Genomic DNA, 19367 nt, shown 5'->3' with positions numbered 1-19367 from the left:
CCGAGCGCGCCCCACGAGAGCGCCGAGCACGTCGAGCGGCGAACGGCCACGGGCGGCAAGCCCCGCCCCCGCCGCCCAGGCCCCGCCCCCGCGCTGCAGGGCCCGGTCTTCGCCTCGAAGGTGCCACGCCCGTTATTGACCGGGCTCCTCTCCACCGACGGGACCGGTCCCTCTCGCCACGCAGGCCCCGCCCGGGCATGCCCTCCCCCCATCAGGCCCCGCCCCGCACCACAGGCCCCCGCCCCCGCCCCAGGGGCATCCGAAAGGCCCTGATCCAGGCTGCTCTGCCCGGTCCTTGCCAGGCTGACCCTCACAGGGACCGAGGGGCAGAGGCCGGCGTCATGTCCTTATGAGGAAACGGAAGTCCAGAGAGGCTGGACTTTACCCAGACACACAGCTTGAGTCGACAAGAAGCCCAAGGGCGAGTGCACTCGGCAGGCTGTGCGGGTGGCTGTGCATCCCCAGGTGTCTGGGGGGGCTCAGCTGGTGACAAGGAAGGAGTGAGGGCCACCACAACAAAGTCCCACACCCTGGGCCGCTTCAGCTACAGAAAGGTGGTCGCTCCCGGTTCTGGAGGCCGGATGTCCCACACGGAGGAGGTGCGGCGGGGCTGGCTCCTCCTGGAGGTTCTGGGAGAGCCGGCTCCAGGCTGCCCTCCCCCGCCCCCCAGCTGCAGGTGGCTGGCAGGCAGTCTTGGGGGCTGCTGGGCCGCTGGGCCTTGTTTCTGCCTTCACCCTCCCATGGCATCCCCCTGTGTGTCTGTGTCCAGAGGTCCTCCTGTGAGGACGCCGGTCAGACTAGGCTAGGGCCCACCCTAATGACTTCAGCATAACTAATTACATCTGCGATGACACTGTTTACCAAAGAGGTCACCTCCTAAGGTACTGGGGGCTAGGACTCCAACATATGAAGTGGTGGGGGAGGGGTGGTGCAGTGCAACCTGTAACAGAATAAAAGTCAGCTCTGGCAACCGCTTATTATTGTCGTTATGGCAACAATAACAACGGTGAAAGGGCTCAGTGGAGACCCCAGCTCTCCCAGGCTGAGCCTCCTCCCAGCGCTGTACCCTGCACAGTCACCCCTCTTCCCCAACTGGGCATCCCGATTTCATCTGAACGGAGGAAGTGGGTCACTGCCCCACCCCCAACCAGCGCCCCTGTGCTCTATGACTCTGTCGTGAGCTCCAAACTTCATCCATGCCCCCCGAGTGCCAACCACATACCAGGCCTTGGAGATAAGCAAATTGGGTCCTCAGTCACACAGCTCACCAGCTGCACCCCCCCCCCCCGCGTCCCCCTCCCCCACCGGTTCCTGACACGATCCTGCACCACGCCTCCTTCTAATGCCAGGAGAAGGAGCCGGTTCCAGCAACTGAGGGGCCTTGCCGAGAAATGCCCGGCCAACAAGCCCTCACAGCCCCCACCTCAGGGCCTGCCCCCTCCTCGAGTCCTGCCCTGAGGCATCCAGCTCCCCACTCGCTCCTGCCTCTCTGCAGGGCACAGCAGTGGGTCTCTGTGCCTCACGTGACATTGGGCTGTGTGTCGTGCGGCGCGGGGAGCTGGGCCCTAGTGTTTGTAGGGTCCGGTGGGGCCGCAGGGAAAGCTCATTCCGGTTGCTGGGGCCTTAATCAGCCTGGTGTTCTGTACCCACTAAAAACTACAAAAGGAAAATTGCACCTTGATCTTGTCACATAAAAGACTGTTTTACGTGGCTAGCACCAGGGGCCACGCACTGGGTTATTCATTAATATGTTTCCAGGGCCGTGAACAAAAGACGCTTTTATTACCCAGCAAATAGCACTTTTCCACTTGACTAGATCACACTACTTAGCAGGAAAAAGGACAGCCCAGCCCCCCAATGTTTCCTTGCAGCCTCTCTGTCCGACGGCCCTGAGGGACCAATGAAGCATTGCAGGCCCCGTGACCTAGAGGTGACAGCCAGCTTTTAATTGACATGTCCGTACCTGGCAAATGATTATTGCTCTATATGACACGTTTGGCTGGGAGAGAACGAAGGGATTTTCATCTCTGGTGCACAGATACAAAAAGTGGGGGAGGGCCTTCTGTGCCAGGCTGCTTCACATGGGATTGTCACAACAGCGTCTGGTGCGCAGGGGACGTCCCGTTACTAGTCTTTATTTATTTTTTTTTTAATTTTTTTTTTTTTTAACATTTATTTATTTTCGAGACAGAGAGAGACAGAGCATGAACGGGGGAGGGTCAGAGAGAGGGAGACACAGAATCGGAAACAGGCTCCAGGCTCCGAGCTGTCAGCACAGAGCCCGACGCGGGGCTTGAACTCACGGACCGTGAGATCATGACTTGAGCCAAAGTCGGACGCTTAACCGACTGAGCCACCCAGGCGCCCCCCCATTACTAGTCTTTAAAGGACGAACCCAGCTAGGCAGTATTCTTACCCTCATCTCACACATAGAGACTCCCAGAGACGTTACATTCCTCGTCCAAGGTCACGCAGCCTGCACACGAGCTATCGAGCTCCGTTGTAACGAACGGCCCGAACTCAGAGGTGTAAAACAGCAATCTGCTTTGCGCAGGAACTTGAGTGTGGGCTGGCCTTGGTGGAGAAGGCCCACATGGCACTGGCTGGGGTTGCTCAACCTCAGGCTGGGACCCACTTCAAGACGGTTGCACTCTTGGGGCTGGGAGCACTGCCTCTATCAGGGCCCAAAGCCCCCAGCCAGATGCCAGGGCCGGGAGCCTGCTCCCGATGGGGAGTAGGGCAGAGTCACATTGTACGAACAGCCCCTGGATGGAACCTTGCCTGAAACTTTCTCTGGTCTTTCCACTTTAATAAATTCTGCTGCCAAAGTATTCTTTTCTAAAGGCTGAGACCGTAGTTCCAGTAGAAACCTAAAGTGCCCATGTGTCAGAGTCTCATTTAATGCACGGGTGCAGGAGCGTGGCCCGATGGCAAAGCTGCTTCCAAGAAGGGCGCCCCAGCCCCGATAGAGCCGCGCGCGGTCAGAGAAAGAAAAAAGACGCCAGAGTCAGATTGCTAAGCTGGACCTAGGACGGGTTAATATCTCACAGGGCAATAAACCCTAACCTTCGGGATGGTCTTTTCTGCCAGACAGGAACGATTTGCGTTTTCTGTTTGCTCCATGTGAATGTCTAGCTTGAGGGCACCTGGGCTGGGTCAGTACTAAATGGTGAGTCGCGTGTAGTTGAATGATGCTCGGGCAGACTGGCTAGACGGCGACTGCGAGAACACAGTGAAAGGACCCAGTGTCACCCACTTGCCTGACTCCTGCCTATTGGGAACTGTTCTGAACATTCCTTATAGGAGTCTCAGGGCCACTGTAACAAAGCACCAAAAACTGGGGGCTTAACCACCAGAAAGTGGTTCTCTCCCACTTCTAGAGGCTGAACTTGAGATGGGGGTTCCCCGTGAGGGCTGGCGGGGGGGGGGGGTCCTCCCGCCTCTTCCAGCTCCCGGTGGCCCTGGTTCCCGGCCTGTGGCCACACCCTCCATGGTGTCCCCAGGGTCACCTGGCCTTCTTCCCTCTGTGTCTGTCTTCTACTTTTCTGTCTGTTATGAGGACACCCCCACCCTAATCCAGGATGACCTCCTCTAAACTTGATCTGCAAAGACCCTATTTATAGATAAGGTCCCATTCTGACATTCGAGGGGACACATGAATTCCGGGGGGGGCCATTCTGCCCAGGACACTGCTCCAGATAGTTTGCGGTGGTTTTCCCAACTGGCACAGAGTAGTGAGGTCCAGATGCCATGAGACATGGAGGAAGGTCCCCGTAGGCGGTTGGAGGGTCTTTTCTGGAGCCCAGCAGGTGTGGGCAGGGCCCTGAAGCTCAGGAATCTCGAGCTTGAAAGTTGTTCTTTGTGCAGAGAAAATCAGTGTTCCCAAGGTAGGAACAGCCACACCCGCGGGCGCCCCACCTGAGGGCACACTCGTGCGCTAGTCCAGGTCCCTCTGTCACCAGACCTCTGCTTCCTGGTGCTGCTCCCAGGGGCACCTGCCTCCTCCCCACCCCACCCCCCCCCCAGCTGCCCCCTGGGTCTCCTGTAGGCACTCATCAAATGCTGCCTCCTCCAAGGAGCCCTCCTGGCCTGACACTCCTGGCCCCCTGCTCCTTGCATGGCCCATCTGCTTCCCCGCGGGGGGGGGTGGGGGGTGTCCTTCTCTCTTCCCCAAGGCAGGGTGGGCACTTGGACCTACCCAGGCTGGGACACGGACCTCCTACCCCACCGGGGGCCTGGAAAACGGGCTCAGCTTCCCCTGAGGTGGGGCTGGGCTGCCCAGGCGGCCGGAGCCCTGACCTACCTCCATCAGTGACCGGTCCTGCTGTGACACGCACAGCAAGTGCAGGTTTCCGATGAACGGCAGTGGGCGTGGCCCAGGGGGCCAGCGAGGGGCTGGGGGAGGGGGTGCGGGTGGGGGCTCGGAGCAGCCCCCAGAGCCCCAGGAGCAGCAGGGCCATGAGGACGGCGGGCGGCGAGGCCCCAGCTCCCCTTGACAGGAGGCGTGGGCGGGGACGAGAGGGGGCCGCGTGGAACCCAGAAGCCCCCACCCAGCCTGGGCATCGAGTGGGGGCGGTACAAGGAGCAGCCGCGGAGGAGGCAGAGGAGATGGGAACGCAGGCCGGGAGGCGAGGGTCCCTCCCGACGCCACCCACACGGGTGTGGGTCAGCGGGAGGGACCGTGGGAGCATCTGCCAGAGGGGATTCTGGTTCTAGGAACTGATTTTACAGCACAAAGAAACGTGCACCCAGGATGTTTTTGACCCAGAGACAGAGCAACAGAGAGGAGACGAGGCAGCGGTCCCAGAGGAGGAGGCTGCTGTCTGATCCCGCCACGCTGTCACCTTACAAAGAAAGAGCAACTGAACAGAGGGAGGGAGACAGGGCAGCAGGAGACAGGTCGTCAGCCTTCTGGAAGTTGGCCAAGGCCAGGGCTTCCTGGCTGTCTACGGGTCTCAGCTCCGCGCAGGAGCCGTTTGCTACGTTAATAAATGAAAGCGTCAACACAACCGAAAAAGGCACACGATGACGGTGCGTGCCGGAGTGTTTCCGGAAGGATGCATGAGAGAGGGGCTCTGTGGGCGCCCCGGCGGGTCCGACTCCCCGGCTGGGGCACGTGCATTGTCTGTTTCAATGGAAAAGTATCTAAAGAAACACCTTAGGAGAAAGCCTTCTGGAGCTGGGGTGCCTTGATGGGGGAGGGAAGGGCCCACGGAAATGCAACCTCCAGTCTCTGCAGGGGCGAGTCTCCAGGTGAGACCACCCTGGGGGGGGGGGGCTGGCGACGAGGGACTTCTGGGCCCGCCCGCCACAGCGTGTTTCTGGTGTTTTCAACACCCAGTTTGTGGGTGGCTTTGCGCAGCCCCAGGACTCACATTGGTTCGAGCGTGGGGCCCCTGGGGACCTGAGCAGGACCCTTCCAGTGCTGGGGGGTAGGGAGTGGGCGGGGGAGCAGCCATGGGGTGGGGGGGGCAGCTGCCGTCTAGAAGTTGCAGAGGAAGTGGCGGGGGGGGGGGCGGGTGGCGAGCAGAGATGCAGATATGCTGGGACATTCCACCGGGCACCCCCAGCTTCCTCTTTCCGGGGCCTGGATGTAGGGGAGCCCTTGACACTCACGCTGCCTGGAAAAATTCAAGGCCAAGCACCCAGTTCCACCCTTGTGAACCGGATTTGACTCTGTCGACCAGGAGCTCCAGCCCCGCAGGCCGGGCTCTAAGAAGCTCCGGGTGCCCAACTGGCCTCCCCTGGGCTCACCCCACGCACAGGGGCTTGCCTGCCACATCCCGTGGTCACATGCCCCTGGTTCGGTCCACGCTAAACCCCAGGAAGCACCACGCGGTCAGGATGCCCACAGGGCTGGGTCTCATTCCCAAGTCTGAGCCCCTCACCACCACACCCCCACTGCCCCCCCCCAGCAGCCGGCCAATCAGAGTGGTGGATTCCCAGCTCTGTGGTGGGTGGGTGCTGTGGGGCCCCCCCATGACCGCCACTGCCAGTGCACCCAGAGCTCCAGCCCCTCTTCCTCTTCTGAGAAGCAGGGGTGACTTCCTCGGCAGTCGGGAGGAGCTCAGAGGTCTTGCAGGTAAAACCCCAAAAACCAGGGATGCGTGGGCGGCTCAGTCAGTTGGGCGACAGACTTCGGCTCAGGTCACGATCTCCCGGCTGATCAGTTCGAGCCCCGTGTCGGGCTCTGTGCTGACAGCTTGGAGCCTGGAGCCTACTTCCGATTCTGTGTTTCCCTCTCTCTCTGCCCCTCCCCTGCTCACGCTTTGCGTCTCTCTGTCTCAAAAATAAACATTAAAACAAAACAAAACAAAAAACCTCCCAGAAATGGCCGAGTATAGACGCCCTGTAGACAGTGCACCCAGCCTCCCCTGCAGGGACCCGGGTGGTGGCACCCAAGTGGCTCACAGGAGCCCAGGCCTCAGCAACCTGAAAGAGGAGGCCACGGAGGATGGAGCCCCCACCCCAGGGACCCCGAGTTCCCGCCTCCTGCGCTTCCAGCCACGGATCTCCAGCCTCACGCCCCCACCCAGCCCCTTGCTGGCACGGGGCCTCTGGGCTTTGCACACGCTGTTCCCTCTGCTGGAGTGCCCTGCCGCTTGGCGACTCGACTCTGGACCCAATACCCCAGAAGTCTGCAGTGGCACGGCCACTGCCACGTGGGTCTCTTCCACTGGACTTGGGGGCCCTGTTTGGATCCCTGACCACTGATTTCTGCGGCCCCAGCTGCTGGCTGAGCCTATAGCACCACACATACTCCGGAAACGCTTGTGGAATTAATTCAGTGGACTGTCCCGGGCAGAGAGGAGCCCCAGCCGAAGCACCTAGCAGCGGCCTTGGTGCCAGGCACTCAGCCCAGATGACCCAGAGACGCAGCCGCTGGAGAACCATCCTCCCTCACAGAAGCCCCACAGCCGTGCGACAGGGCAGCCCGCCCGAAAGCCAGCGAGCACCCCGTCACGGGACGTGTGCAAATTGAGGCTGGAAGCAGGTTCGGGCCTACGGGCTGCTTCGGCTCCGGGTGTGTGGAGGGGCGTGGACGGTACGCCGGGAGACAGGCCCCGCAGCGAGGGGCCCGGCGTGGGGCTGGGGTTCCAACTCCTCATGTTGGGGCAGGAGGTGTGGAGCAGGCCCAGCCACTTCTGATGCCAACGGCCCTCCCACCCCTCACGGCTCGTTCCACAGCGGGGCCTCCTTCCCTCCCAGCAGGGGCACCAGGGTTAGGGAGCCCAGAGTTCATGCAGCACAGACACATGGGGGCTCATAAGCCTGGCCGGCCGTCACCCACTCTGCCCCTGCCCTGTTCTGCATAGACCAGTGCCTCCTGCCCCAGGTGACAGGAGCAGGTTGTCACCCAGGGAAAGCTTGCCATCTGAGACACGGCAGGGGACCCTCTGGCAGCCTCTGAAGGCCCTGGGGTTTGAGGCGTTTGCTGTGCAGACCTTCGAGAGCCATCCGCGGGGTCTCCACAGACCTCCTACCCCATGGGTCCTGTCGACGGAGGCTCAGAGCTCCCCTCAGAGCTCGGGCCCAGCTCCCAAAGCCCCACAAGCCCCAGTTCTGATGGGGAGACTGAGGCAGGAAGCAGAGGCCGGTGGGAGGGGCACAGTGGCCACCACGGCGTGTTCTCTCCAGCAGGCAAGGGACGGAGACGCCTTAAGCACAAGGTCTAGACGGCGGCCCCCCAGACGGCCCCTGGCGTCCTGGCTCCCTGCCACAGACGCGACCCCACATTCCACGCACGCCTGTCACTTTAAGCTGCCTGGCTGTCCCCTGTGAACCGCTCGGTCCACATTCTCTGGGTGGAGGGGCGAGGTCCTGGCACGCCCTCCCCCTGCCCGACAGCCTATAAGGCACAAGGTGGGGAGCTGGGGCCTCGCCGCCCGCCGTCCTCATGGCCCTGCTGCTCGTGGGGCTCCTGCTGCTCCTGGGGCTCTGGGGGCTGCTCCGAGCCCACACCCGCACCCCCTCCCCAGCCCCTCGCTGGCCCCCTGGGCCACGCCCACTGCCGTTCATCGGAAACCTGCACTTGCTGTGCGTGTCACAGCAGGACCGGTCACTGATGGAGGTAGGTCAGGGCTCCGGCCGCCTGGGCAGCCCAGCCCCACCTCAGGGGAAGCTGAGCCCGTTTTCCAGGCCCCCGGTGGGGTAGGAGGTCCGTGTCCCAGCCTGGGTAGGTCCAAGTGCCCACCCCGCCTTGGGCAAGAGAGAAGGACACCCCCCCCCCCCCCGCGGGGAAGCAGATGGGCCATGCAAGGAGCAGGGGGCCAGGAGTGTCAGGCCAGGAGGGCTCCTTGGAGGAGGCAGCATGTGATGAGTGCCTACAGGAGAGCCAGGTTTGGGGGCAGCCAGAGTGGGGGTGGGGAGGAGGCAGGTGCCCCTGGGAGCAGCACCAGGAAGCAGAGGTCTGGTGACAGAGGGACCTGGACTAGTGCACGAGTGTGCCCTCAGGTGGGGCGCCCGCGGGTGTGGCTGTTCCCACCCTGGGCTGGAGGCTGGACAGTCCTGGCCCCAGGTCGCCGGCCGGCTGCCCTGCCCTGCAGCCAGGAGACGGATGGCCCGGCGCCTGCCCGACCAGGGCTATCCAGCCACTCCTGGGCCACTTCCGGCTCCCACGACCACCCTCCCTGCTTCCCCAGAAATGCAGCTACTTCCAGAAACCTCCTAGTGGCTGCCTGGCGGCCCCCCAGGTCTTGGATGTGGGAGGAGAAGAGGGGGCTGCGGGCCTGGCCCCTCGGGGACACCTCTCCAGGAAGCACCCTGGGCCCCCGAGTCTCAGGCCGTGCCCAGCGCTGGGCCCGTAGGCCACACTCCGGCATGCGGGGAGCAGAGCGGGTGTGGACAGGAAGGGCGGGCCTCTCTGTCCCTCAGTGTGTGTGACTGGCCGCAACTCACTTGTTGCCTCTGGGCCTCAGTTTCCCCATCTGTAAAGGCACAGAAGGGCAATGGCCCCAGGCGGCGGCCTTGGAGGCCAGCCTTAGCCACGTATTGTCGTTCTGTGCCCCGGGGGTCAGCGTGGGGGAAACTGAGAGGACGAGGCCACCCGGGCACTGCTCCCATCCATCTGGGTTTCAGTGCTAGGGGTGCCTGAGCAGGGGCGGGGCCTCTGGGGGTCAAGCTCGGGAGGCCGCCCCGCAGACAGCCCCTCCTACCAATGGCAGCCCCCTCCCCTGCCTTCCCAGAATGGATGGGGAGGGGGCACGGGCCAGCACACCTCCTGCTTTTTGGCTTCTGGACCTTTATTCCGCCTGCTCTCCACCGGCCCAGTTCCCACAGACCCCGCCTAGGCCACCCCCGGCTCTGAGTCCCCCTGAACCCGCCCCGCACAGGTGCAGCCTTGGGGTGGGGGGCGCTGGCTGATTCCTGCCCGTCCCCACCAGCTTTCGGAACGGTACGGGCCGGTGTTCACTGTGCACTTGGGGCGCCAGAAGACGGTGGTGCTGGCCGGCTACGAGGCTGTGAGGGAGGCCCTGGTGGGCACCGGGTCAAAGCTGGCCGACCGACCCCCCGTCGCCATCTTCCAGCTTATCCAGGGCGGTGGGGGTAGGTGTGCCGTGTGGGGTGCGGAGGGGGCGGAGGCCGGCGGGGCACGGGAGTCCCCGGACCCCGGGGCGGGGGTCTGCGTCTCTGAGCCGCGGGAGACAGTGTGCCCTGCGTGGCTCCCGGGGAGGGACACGGTGTCCACGGGGCAGGAGACCAGCATACACCGAGAGGGGACGAGGCTCGCCAAGGCCGGCTCTTGGCAGAAGGGGCTCAGGCATGGGGGTGAGGCCCCCGACGTCGGGTCTGCCCCATCTGCTCCCTGCCTGCGTCACTCAGCGGCGACTTGCCCGGCCCGCAGGAATCTTCTTCTCATCGGGGGCACGCTGGAGGGCCGCCCGCCAGTTCACTGTGCGCATCCTCCATGACCTGGGCGTGGGGAGGGAGCCCATGGTCGACAAGATCCTGCAGGAGCTGAGGTGCCTCATGGGGCAGCTGGACAGCTACGGAGGTGAGTGGGGGCCGGGCAGCCCCTGGTGGGGGTCCCTCACCCCCCTGAGGCCCGTGTCCCTCCCACTCCAGGCCGGCCCTTCCCCCTGGCCCTGCTCGGCTGGGCCCCCTCCAACATCACCTTCACACTCCTCTTCGGCCGGCGCTTCGACTACCAGGATCCCGTGTTCGTGTCCCTGCTGAGGCTTATCGATGACGTCATGGTCCTCTTGGGGACCCCCAGCCTGCAGGTGAGAGGCGGCTGCTCCCGGCCTCGGCTGGGGGTCAGGGAGCTGAGCATTTCTTCCCTGGACGTGGGGCTCGATGTCCTCCTGTCTGCCTGTCCCCCAGCCCTTCCGGCCAGGGACGATCCACCCAATATCGGTCCCCCACAGCGCCACAGAAATCACGCGAACTGGCCCTCTGGTTTTCCCGACTCCCAACGGCGTGGGCATTGCGCTCTTTTCCAAAACGTGAAACGTTCACCGTCGCGGCAATTTCAGCGCTAGGCGCTAAGCGCACGCATCTAGGTGTGGGGCACAGATTTAGAGGGATGCCACAGTGCCGGGTCTCTTCCTCCCAATCTCTCATGGACCCGCGGCCACGGGCGCGAGGCAGGGGCTGAGCACAGTCTCCCGTCCTCCTGCTTCCTTCCTAGGAGCCCCTGCCGTCCGCTGGGCGGGAGGATCTGGCCTCCTCGCAGAAGCCCCAGGAGGACGGAGGCCAGGGGGGCGGGAGTGGAATGTTCCGGGCCTCCCCACCCCGTGTGCCGGCTCCTCACTGGGCAATTCGATCCAGGGATCGCTCACGTCCTGGGGGTGCACAGCGATGCGGGCGCAGCCAGGAGAGCCGTGGACAGCTGCCGAGGCCCCACCTGGTGCGGGACACGCGCTGGCTGGTCAGACACTCCGTGGCCTCCCTCCCACAGCGGCTCGGCTGGAGCTCTGAAGTTTGCAAATTCTCTGTCCCGATGACTGGCAGCACAGGCGACCCTCTCCCCCTTCTCTGTCCTACGGCTTTGGTGGCCGGAGGGCGGGGCGTGATTACAGCCGCCCCACGTCGGGGAAGCCACCCGTCAAGGCCCGTCACCTGCCATCCGGTCCCGGGACAGAGGGTTTTGTGGGAGCCCAGGCTGCGGTCCCAGCAGCAGTGCGAGCCGGCGCCCTCTTGTGGCCACGGGCAGTCCCCCACCCCGCAGGTCCGCCTGGAGTCCCGGGGCAGCACCTGGGAACCTGCACAGGTGCACACACCTGCTGGGGGGCGGGGGCCCGCGGTGGGGACCGCACCCTGACCCCCCCCCCCGGCTGTCTCGCTCTCTGCCTTCAGCTGTTCAACATCTACCCCCGGCTCGGGGCTCTCCTCCAGCTGCACCGGCCTGTCCTTCGGAAGATAGAGGAGGTGCGAGCCATCCTGAGGACCCTCCTGGAGACGCGGCGGCCCCCCGCCCCCGGGGCAGGCCCCGTGCAGAGCTACATGGACGCCCTGATCCGGCAGGGCCAGGTGTGGGCGGGAGGCACCCTCCCGCCTCAGAGGCCTGCGGGCATTTGGGGGCCCCACCCAGGAGGAGCGTGCTGGCCCTGCGCCACCTCCCCCCTCTCCTAGCTGGGGGCCGCTCTCAGCCTCGGTCTCCCCATCCGCGAAACGGGGCATTTGCAGTGCCTGCTCAGGGGTGGCAGCAAACATGTGGCGAGCCCAGAACGTAGCAGGTGCCCTGCTAACCTGGCTCCTTCCTTCCATCCCTTTCTTGAGCCCGGAGCTGGAGGGGCGGCGGGAGGGGGGGGGTGGGTCCGTGGCGCCCAGCCTCCGGCCGAGTCCTCTCCAACCCACCCTGCAGGGGAAAGACCCCCACGGCCTGTTTGCCGAGGCCGACATGGTGGCCTGTGTTCTCGACATGGTCATGGCCGGCACAGAGACCACCTCCGCCACGCTGCAGTGGGCCGCCCTCCTGATGAGCAGGCACCCGAGTGTGCAAGGTGAGCCCCCAGCCTCCCTTTCCAGCACGCGTCGGTGGGCGGGGTCCCCCAGGGCCCAGGGGGCCGGGGCTCGCAGGGACGCGGGGACCCACCGTCTCGCCCGCAGGCCGGGTGCAGGAGGAGTTGGACCGGGTGCTGGGGCCCGGGCGCCCCCCCCGGCTGGAGGACCAGCGGTCACTGCCCTACACCAGCGCCGTGCTGCACGAGGTCCAGCGCTCCATTACTCTCCTGCCCCACGTGCCGCGGTGCATGGCGGCTGACACCCAGCTGGGCGGCTACCTGCTCCCCAAGGTGGGCCCCCCTCCTGGCCCCGACGGGATGGGCAGGGCTCCCCTCCCCCTTTCTGCTCTCGGTCAGGCTGGGCCCAGCTGGGTCTCGCGGGGCACGCCCCCGGGGGGAGGGGGCGCCGGGCCCAGCCCACCTGCCGCCCCACCCACAGGGCACACCCGTGATCCCTCTGCTGAGCTCGGTGCTCCTGGACAAGACGCAGTGGGAGACCCCTCGCCAGTTCAACCCGGGTCACTTCCTGGACGCCGACGGGCGCTTTGTGAAGCGGGCAGCCTTCCTGCCCTTCTCTGCAGGTACCCCCAGCTTGCGGGCAGGGGCGGCACGGGGTCCCTCACCCCCAAGGAGCCTGCTCACCAGGGACCTCGGAAGCTCAGGCCCCCAGGCCTCCCACTGCCCACGGCCTCCAGCACCCCATCCCTTCCCTTCGGAGCTGGCCCGCACCTTGCTCTCGGGTCCCCACCTCTCCAGGGGACCGGCCAGCCCCCCTGGCACAGCCCTGCCAAGGGCAGGCTGGTAGCCCTGTGCCTCGGTTTCCCTCGCAGGCCGCCGTGTCTGCGTGGGGGAGAGCCTGGCCAGGTCGGAGCTGTTTCTGCTGTTCGCCGGCCTCCTCCACAGGTACCGCCTGCTGCCCCCCACCGGGCCTCAGCCCTGGCGCCCTGGACACCACGCCCGCCCCGGCCTTCACCATGCGGCCGCCAGCACAGGCCCTCTGCGCGGTGCCCAGACACGGGGGCTCTGCCCAAGCAGACCCGGGGAGGGTCTGAGTCACTCTCCCAGGTCCCAGCTTGGGGTGCGTTATGGATGATGGAGGCCGGACAAACGGGTGGACAGCCCTCACTGTGCCCCTTGCCGGGCTCTTTGCCGTGGCCCCCGGAACCCCACCTGGGCCCGATCGTGCTCTTTCGGGGGCCCAGCCCCCTGCCAAGCTCCCTTGCCCCAGGGCATCTCTACCCCTCCTCCTCCCGTCTCCCCGGGGCAGCCGGGCCCCCTCCCCACCCTCCACCCCCAGGCCCCTTGGGCGTCAGCGCTGCCTCGGTCTGCACTCAGGTCCCCCCCAAACCTCAGGGTGCCTCCCGTTCCCCAGTGGAGAAGTGCCCCCTTCCCGCACCCCACGCCTCCCGGGCTCCCGATGCCTCCTCTCCCCACCCACCTACCCTCCACGCTGCCCCCATCAGGCTCCCCTCGGGGCCACTTGCTCTTGGGGTGCTGGGAGGCGGCAGGTGGCAGGGTGACACCCACCTAGAGGCCGGCCTCAGACCCGCGTTCCCAGCGTGCTCTGTGCTGTGCGGGGCCCCGCTGGGTCTCCTGCAGACCCCCACCCTGTTCTTGGGGCTCCTGGGGGGCCGTATCCAGGAGGCGCTCTGCCCTTGGAGCCAGGACCCTGAGCCCTGGGACATGGGCCAATCGAGGGTCAGCTGCTACCAGAGGCTTGGGTGGCAAGGGGAGCAGGGAGGACACGGGGGCCCCCCCGAGCCAGTCAGCCTCATACCCGAAGCCCAGCTCCCCGCCCAAGATGTACGGTAGCTCCTAGGGCAGGGATCTGTTGCTGACCGGGGACACCAGGTCAGGGGGCCGAGTGGGGGGCTCTCCAGCCTGCGTCCACGGGACACACTTCCCACACAGCCGAAATTCAGTGATGCGCGGTCACGTACATATCTGGCAACCCACCGGCGGCCCGGGAGCCTGGCGGGATGGGGTCTGGACTCCAGCCACCCTGGCCGCCCTCCCCCGTCCCAAGCCCTGGGTGGGGGGTTCAGGGGGCTGGCAGAGGTCAGGCAGCCTCTCCCTCAGGGGCCGCGCCCCCCGGGGCCCTCTCTCCGGTCCCTGCTGGTCCCCACTCTGCTTCGGCATCCCTCGTCTGCCCGTCGACCCTCCCAAGACTGAAGCCTTTTGAAGTTCAGAAGCTCGTGTGTCAGTGTGGAGGAATCCCGAGGCGGAGCCCACGGCGGTCTGGCGGGCGGAGGGCTGGGCCGAGGACGCGGCAGAAGCCAGCGGTGCAGGAGTACGGAGCGTGACACCGCCGCCTTCTCCGTGGCGGGCGCCGGGCGTGGCAGCACACGAGCGTGGCTCCCGCCGCCGTGGAGCTCCCCTCTGGACTGGAGGGAGGCACGGGGCAGGGGGCCGGAGGCCCTTCCTGGGGAAGGACGCACACATCACCGTGAAGACCGGGGGTTGAGGGGGGGCGTCAGAGGAGCACGGAAACGTCTGACCATGCTGAGTGTGGCGGCCTCGTGCGGAAGCTGTCCAGGGAGCGTGGGCCGGCCAACGGGACAAGACCGGGCACAGCCGCAGAAGGGGGGGCCCGGCGCCCCGTGCACGCAGTGTGCTCCCCACGGAAGAAAGAGGACAAGGGTCCCTACCGTGCAGCGGTGTCCGAGGTTAACGAAGCGGCCCAGGACCACGGATCAGCGCACAAATCTCAGACACCGGGGTGGGCGGTGGGGGGGGGAGTCTTTCATAATCGGGGGCAGGGCCGTGGCCACGCGTGCTTCTGGATGTGCTGTTCACATGGTGGGCCCCTGTGGGGGAAGGGGTATGGACCGGGTATCTTTTATTTCTGGAAAGAGCTGGGTGCTGGGGGGCGGCGAGGATTTTCTCTGTCGCCGGACTGCTTCTGTCTCAAACGTCTGACACCTGGGTGGAGGGGTCGGGGCCGCTTTAGTCTAGCGGGGTCACTACAAGGAGCGTGGATCTCATCCGAGTTCATCCCGGCCAATCAACTGACAGCATCCTTCAGAGCGAGGCAGAACATTCCGGAACGGCTGTGGAAACCCTTTCAAGCAGCTCTTGGCTGAACAGACTGTGCTGCTCGGGGCGGGCGTGGTGGGAGGGGTTGGGCAGCCCCAAAAGGCAAAAGGTGAGCATTAGAAGCGAAGGCAGCGGTTCCGGGGGTCTCCTTTCTCTGTGGTGAACGCAGGGCGGCCTGGACCCCGTTTCCAGGAGCCACGCCCCCCGTCTGGGACGGTCCCGCGTCAGCCGGGAGGCGGGACGCACACACTGAACCGCTATTTCCTAACTCACAGGAACAGGCGTCAAAATGAACCACTTTCCAAGGTGACTTAACTTTTCTCCTCAGAATCCGATAGGGTCGTTGCTGCTTTGGGGTAATTGCTTTGATTTGCCAAGAATAAATTTGAGAAGCCTTTGTGCTGGGCTTGGAAGGTGTAGATCCCGGAGGAAAACGCTTTACAAACACGATGCTCGCCCCGTGGCTACATCAGGGCTGGCGGTTCTGGTGGGAACGGGTCCCTGTGGGGGACCCCGGGAGCTCTGGCGGGACATTAGGCAGGAGATCCCCACGGCGACCCCAGGCGCCCGCGGCTCGGCTCCTCAGGCCTGTGGGCTGGTGCAGATCTGAGGTGGGCCGGGCGGAGGGCTGGTGTGAGAGGATCCTCAGCCACCCCGGTCCAGGGCATGGAAGGCTCTGGTACCCCCGTCACCCCTGCAGGGGACCTCTGGGCCCCCTATTCTCAGGCTCCCCTCACCCCTGCAGAGGACTGGCTGGGGCCCAGGAGAGCCGGGGCCGTCTGGGGAATATCTGTCCCCATGTGCGTGTCCTCCTGTGTCCGTGAGTCAGACGACCCCGGGGCCTCGTGGGAGTGGGTCCCAGTGCGTGTCCTCCTGTATCTGGCTTGTGTCACTCACCGCGGTGTCTGCAGGGTCCGCCCATGTTGGAGCAGGTGCCAGAACTTCCTTCCCTTTTAAGGCCGAACAGTATTTCATGGGTGGATGGTGCGTGTTGTGTTGTCCATTCATCCATGGTGGACACTTCCAAGTTTGGGGCCCCGTTTCTTGCTGGCTGCATCTCCAATGAGCTCAGCCTCCAGCCTGCATGGGCTTCGGGAGGAGCCTCTGCAGACGTCCATCAAGGGTCCCCAGACATTGTGGGTGAGGAGGGGGCAGCTGGGCCCCTGAACGTGGGTTCCCATGGCCACAGCGCCCCTCCTCTTGGTTGTGAGGGAAGGAGCCCCTGGGGGCCGGCGGGTGGCTCTTGGTCCCGTCACACCACTGGCCCCCAAACCAGAAGCAAGCTCCCAGGGCCGCTGGGACACCCACCCTCAGGGCAGACACACGAGAGGCTGAAGGTCCGTTCCCAGGGCAGGGGTCCTGGCTCATGGCCACCTAATGTCCTGAAGCACCTGTCAGGGACATTCCTGCTGGATAAGCACTGATTTCACTAAACAAGGACAGCTCTCCAGGGGGGCACCGGAAGGGGAAGCTTGGCGGGGGGCCATTGGTCACTGCAGGAGGTCAACAGAAACACCTGCCTGAACGTTTCTCGCACACGAGTCCCAGGAAGGGCGCTTCCTTGGAGGGTGGGGCAGGGTGATGGCTTCGGCACTGACGGCCAGGACGTCTGGTCGCTCCCTCACCTATTCTCGATGGAGCGCTTGAGACGGTCTCCAGGAGGGACGCGGGGAACTTTGGTGAGAACAGACATTAAGGTGACAACGAACTTCTTTACCATTTTCCTTCCAAAGTGCTTTGCCGTGAGCTCTGCCCCGCGAGGCTCTGTCTCTGCTCCCCGGAACGGGTCTGACACCTGCACACGCTGTGTGGTCGCAGTCCCCGAAGGCGCCCCTGCCCCTGGGTGCTCCGTCACCGCAGGTGAGCAAGGTCACCGTTCCCAGAATCTCGTGTCAGTGGAACAGTGGTCCGAGGTCCCCCTTGTGGTCCGAGGTCCCCTGCCCAGTGCAACGCTGTGGCCTGTGTCAGCGTTTCTGTCCTTGTACTGCTGAGTGCTGTTTGCCTTGGTGTCCCGGTCACCTGCTGCTGGACGTCTGGGTTGTTTCCGGCTTGGGGGTGCCGACGGGCAAACAGCGGCCACGGTCCAGCTTCTTGGCCCAGGGGCCCCACACAGACCTTGGTGAGTCAGGGACTCACAGACCGTCCTTCAGCACGCACGGCCCCCACCCCACGCCGTGGCCTGGCCCCGGGGCTCAGACTCTCCCACGTCACTGCCCCGGGGGCCTCATCCATGCCGTCTCTGACAGACACCGCCGGCAAGTGACGCTGGTCCCGGTGCGCCCAGGTGACATGTCTGTGTCACCTCACTCTGCCAGGGGGAACCTTGCAGTAGACAGCACTTTATGCCCTGGAAGGAGCCCTTAGGGAGGAAAGAGCCCTCTCCCATCTGGTATCGGGGAGCGTTTGTGCTCAAGTGAAGGGAGTGCCCTGGTCTCCCGACTGTTTCCATTAACAGATGATGAGGACTTGGGACCCATCGCATTCCCCTTTTCAACTTGGCTGCCAGGAAACCCAGAGCTATGGTTCTTGATCAATCAACCCTGATTCCTTAAAAAAGAAAAAAAAAAAATGCCTTTTCTATCTTATGGATCTTCCTTTGAGTGTCTACTTTTCAATGTATTTTTTAATGTTTACTTTTGAGAGACAGAGACAGAGCACAAGCAGGGGGGGGGAGAGAGAGGGGGAGAGACAGAATCCCAAGCAGGCTCCAGGCTCCGAGCTGTCAGCACAGAGCCTGATGTGGGGCTCAAACCCACAAACTGCAAGCTCATGACCTGATCCGAAGTCAGATGCTCAACGGACCGAGCCCCCCAGGCGCCCTTAGTGTGTTTTTTGGGTGCCTCCTCAAAGCTTAGGCACTGTGAGGCTGGCACCCCGATTGCCTGACGCCCCCAGATTATCTGTGGAGCCGTGATGCCAACGCATCGGATTGGTGATGCACTCACAGGCCTGCGCCAACTCAGGGTTCCAAAGTGCCTCCTGTTCGGGATCTCACTGATGCCTGGAGGGTCGGGACCTCCCCTCTGTCTCTAAAAGCCAAAGAGGGGGCAGGTGCTCTGGCCCGGAGGTGGGTGTGTGTGCGCACTTGGTGGGGTTTCAGCTGCACCAGTGGGAGGGGTGGAGCCAGATGCCCCCGGGGAGTGGCGGAGTATCACCCCTGCCCCTGGGGGGGGCGCGGGGGAGGCATGGGTGTTGGGTGGGAGGTGGGGCCGCGTGACCCTCAGAACCCAGGGGTGTGGGTTGCAGGTGAGAGAGGGGAGGTCCCAAGGACCAGCCCAGGGCCCCCTGGACGCCTGGGCCCCTCCTGGCCTGGGGAACCCTCACCTTGAGGCCTGACCCCATCAAGGAGAAACGTCCCTCGGCACGAGTGGTTCACGGTACCCGAAGCTCAAGTGAAAGCAGAAACCGAGGCTGGGGACACTGCTGGGAGGGGACGCCTCGGGGGAACGTGGCTGGAAAGGCCTGGCCAGGTGCGACCACGGCGAGGCCCCAGGCCTTCTTCTGGAATAAGGAGTCTACGCGCAGGCCAGGAGCCTGTGACTCACGGTCGGCACCGTGACAGGACACAACCAGTTCACCTTACACACCTTCGTGCTGTCCTGGTTGTCTACTGCACGCGCCCCAGCAACAGGGTTTACAAACCTGCAAGGTGAGGACTCGGTGGTGACAGCTCACCTCTGCTTCGCACGGTGTCACCTGGGGTGGAAGCTGCCGGAGGGCCTGCCATCACCCAGGTGGACCCCCACGCAGCCTCCCCATTCGGCAGGGGCTTCCCACGTGAAGGCCGCCAAGTCCCAAGGGCACACGTCCAGAGGGCGCCGGCTGCCTCCGCCTCCTGTCCTGGCCTCAGAGCCGCACGGCTCCACCCGTGCCTCACCCCATGCTGGAGGCTGACCCACGTCCCCGCACAAATGAGAACGAACCACACAGAACGAGAGCCACGGCCGACACGGGATGGTTTTACTGCAAACGGGAGTGGAAACGGTCGGTGAACGCGGGCAGGTGACCGGGCAGCCCTGGGCGCCACCGGAGGGACCGCCCTCAGCCCCCAACAGGGACGGACCACTGCTGGCGGGAAGGGCTGGCTCTGGTGGATTTCTGAGTCATTCCAGTAGAAAACAGGCCTTTCCCTCGGCTTCCTTGTGGGCTCTGGGGCCACGGAGAGACCAGGCCAGTGTCTCTAGGTTACCCCCCAAGTGCTCCCGTTCGGTTGTGAAGGCATGAAAACCTGTCACCGTGGAGTCAGTCCTCCCGAGGGCCAGGGGCCCGGCCCCCGGAAGTCCCCGGGCCCACTGGCCGCTGCCCTGCTGCTGACCCCGCTTGCCCCTCGCTGGGGCTCCACTGCCAGGAGGACGCGGTCGCCCTCACCGAGAGGCCCTGGGACCT

General features: G+C 64.5%; 1 protein-coding gene across 1 annotated transcript; it reads left to right on the top strand.

Moving 5' to 3' along the window:
* Positions 1-7873: 7873 nt before the first annotated feature.
* CYP2W1 (cytochrome P450 family 2 subfamily W member 1) lies at positions 7874-13511 on the top strand. Its single transcript, XM_019422407.2, is given in 10 exon segments — positions 7874-8071; positions 9384-9546; positions 9845-9994; positions 10066-10223; positions 11299-11472; positions 11807-11945; positions 12052-12236; positions 12385-12526; positions 12776-12861; positions 12863-13511. Coding segments are annotated over 10 exon segments (1506 nt in total). The 5' UTR covers positions 7874-7897; the 3' UTR covers positions 12998-13511.
* Positions 13512-19367: the final 5856 nt, after the last annotated feature.

This window comes from Panthera pardus, unplaced genomic scaffold (assembly GCF_024362965.1).
Source record: "Panthera pardus isolate Hobbes unplaced genomic scaffold, ASM2436296v1 HiC_scaffold_4, whole genome shotgun sequence".
Classification (NCBI taxonomy): Eukaryota; Metazoa; Chordata; class Mammalia; order Carnivora; family Felidae; genus Panthera; species Panthera pardus.
This window is presented reverse-complemented; position numbering and strand designations above follow the sequence as displayed.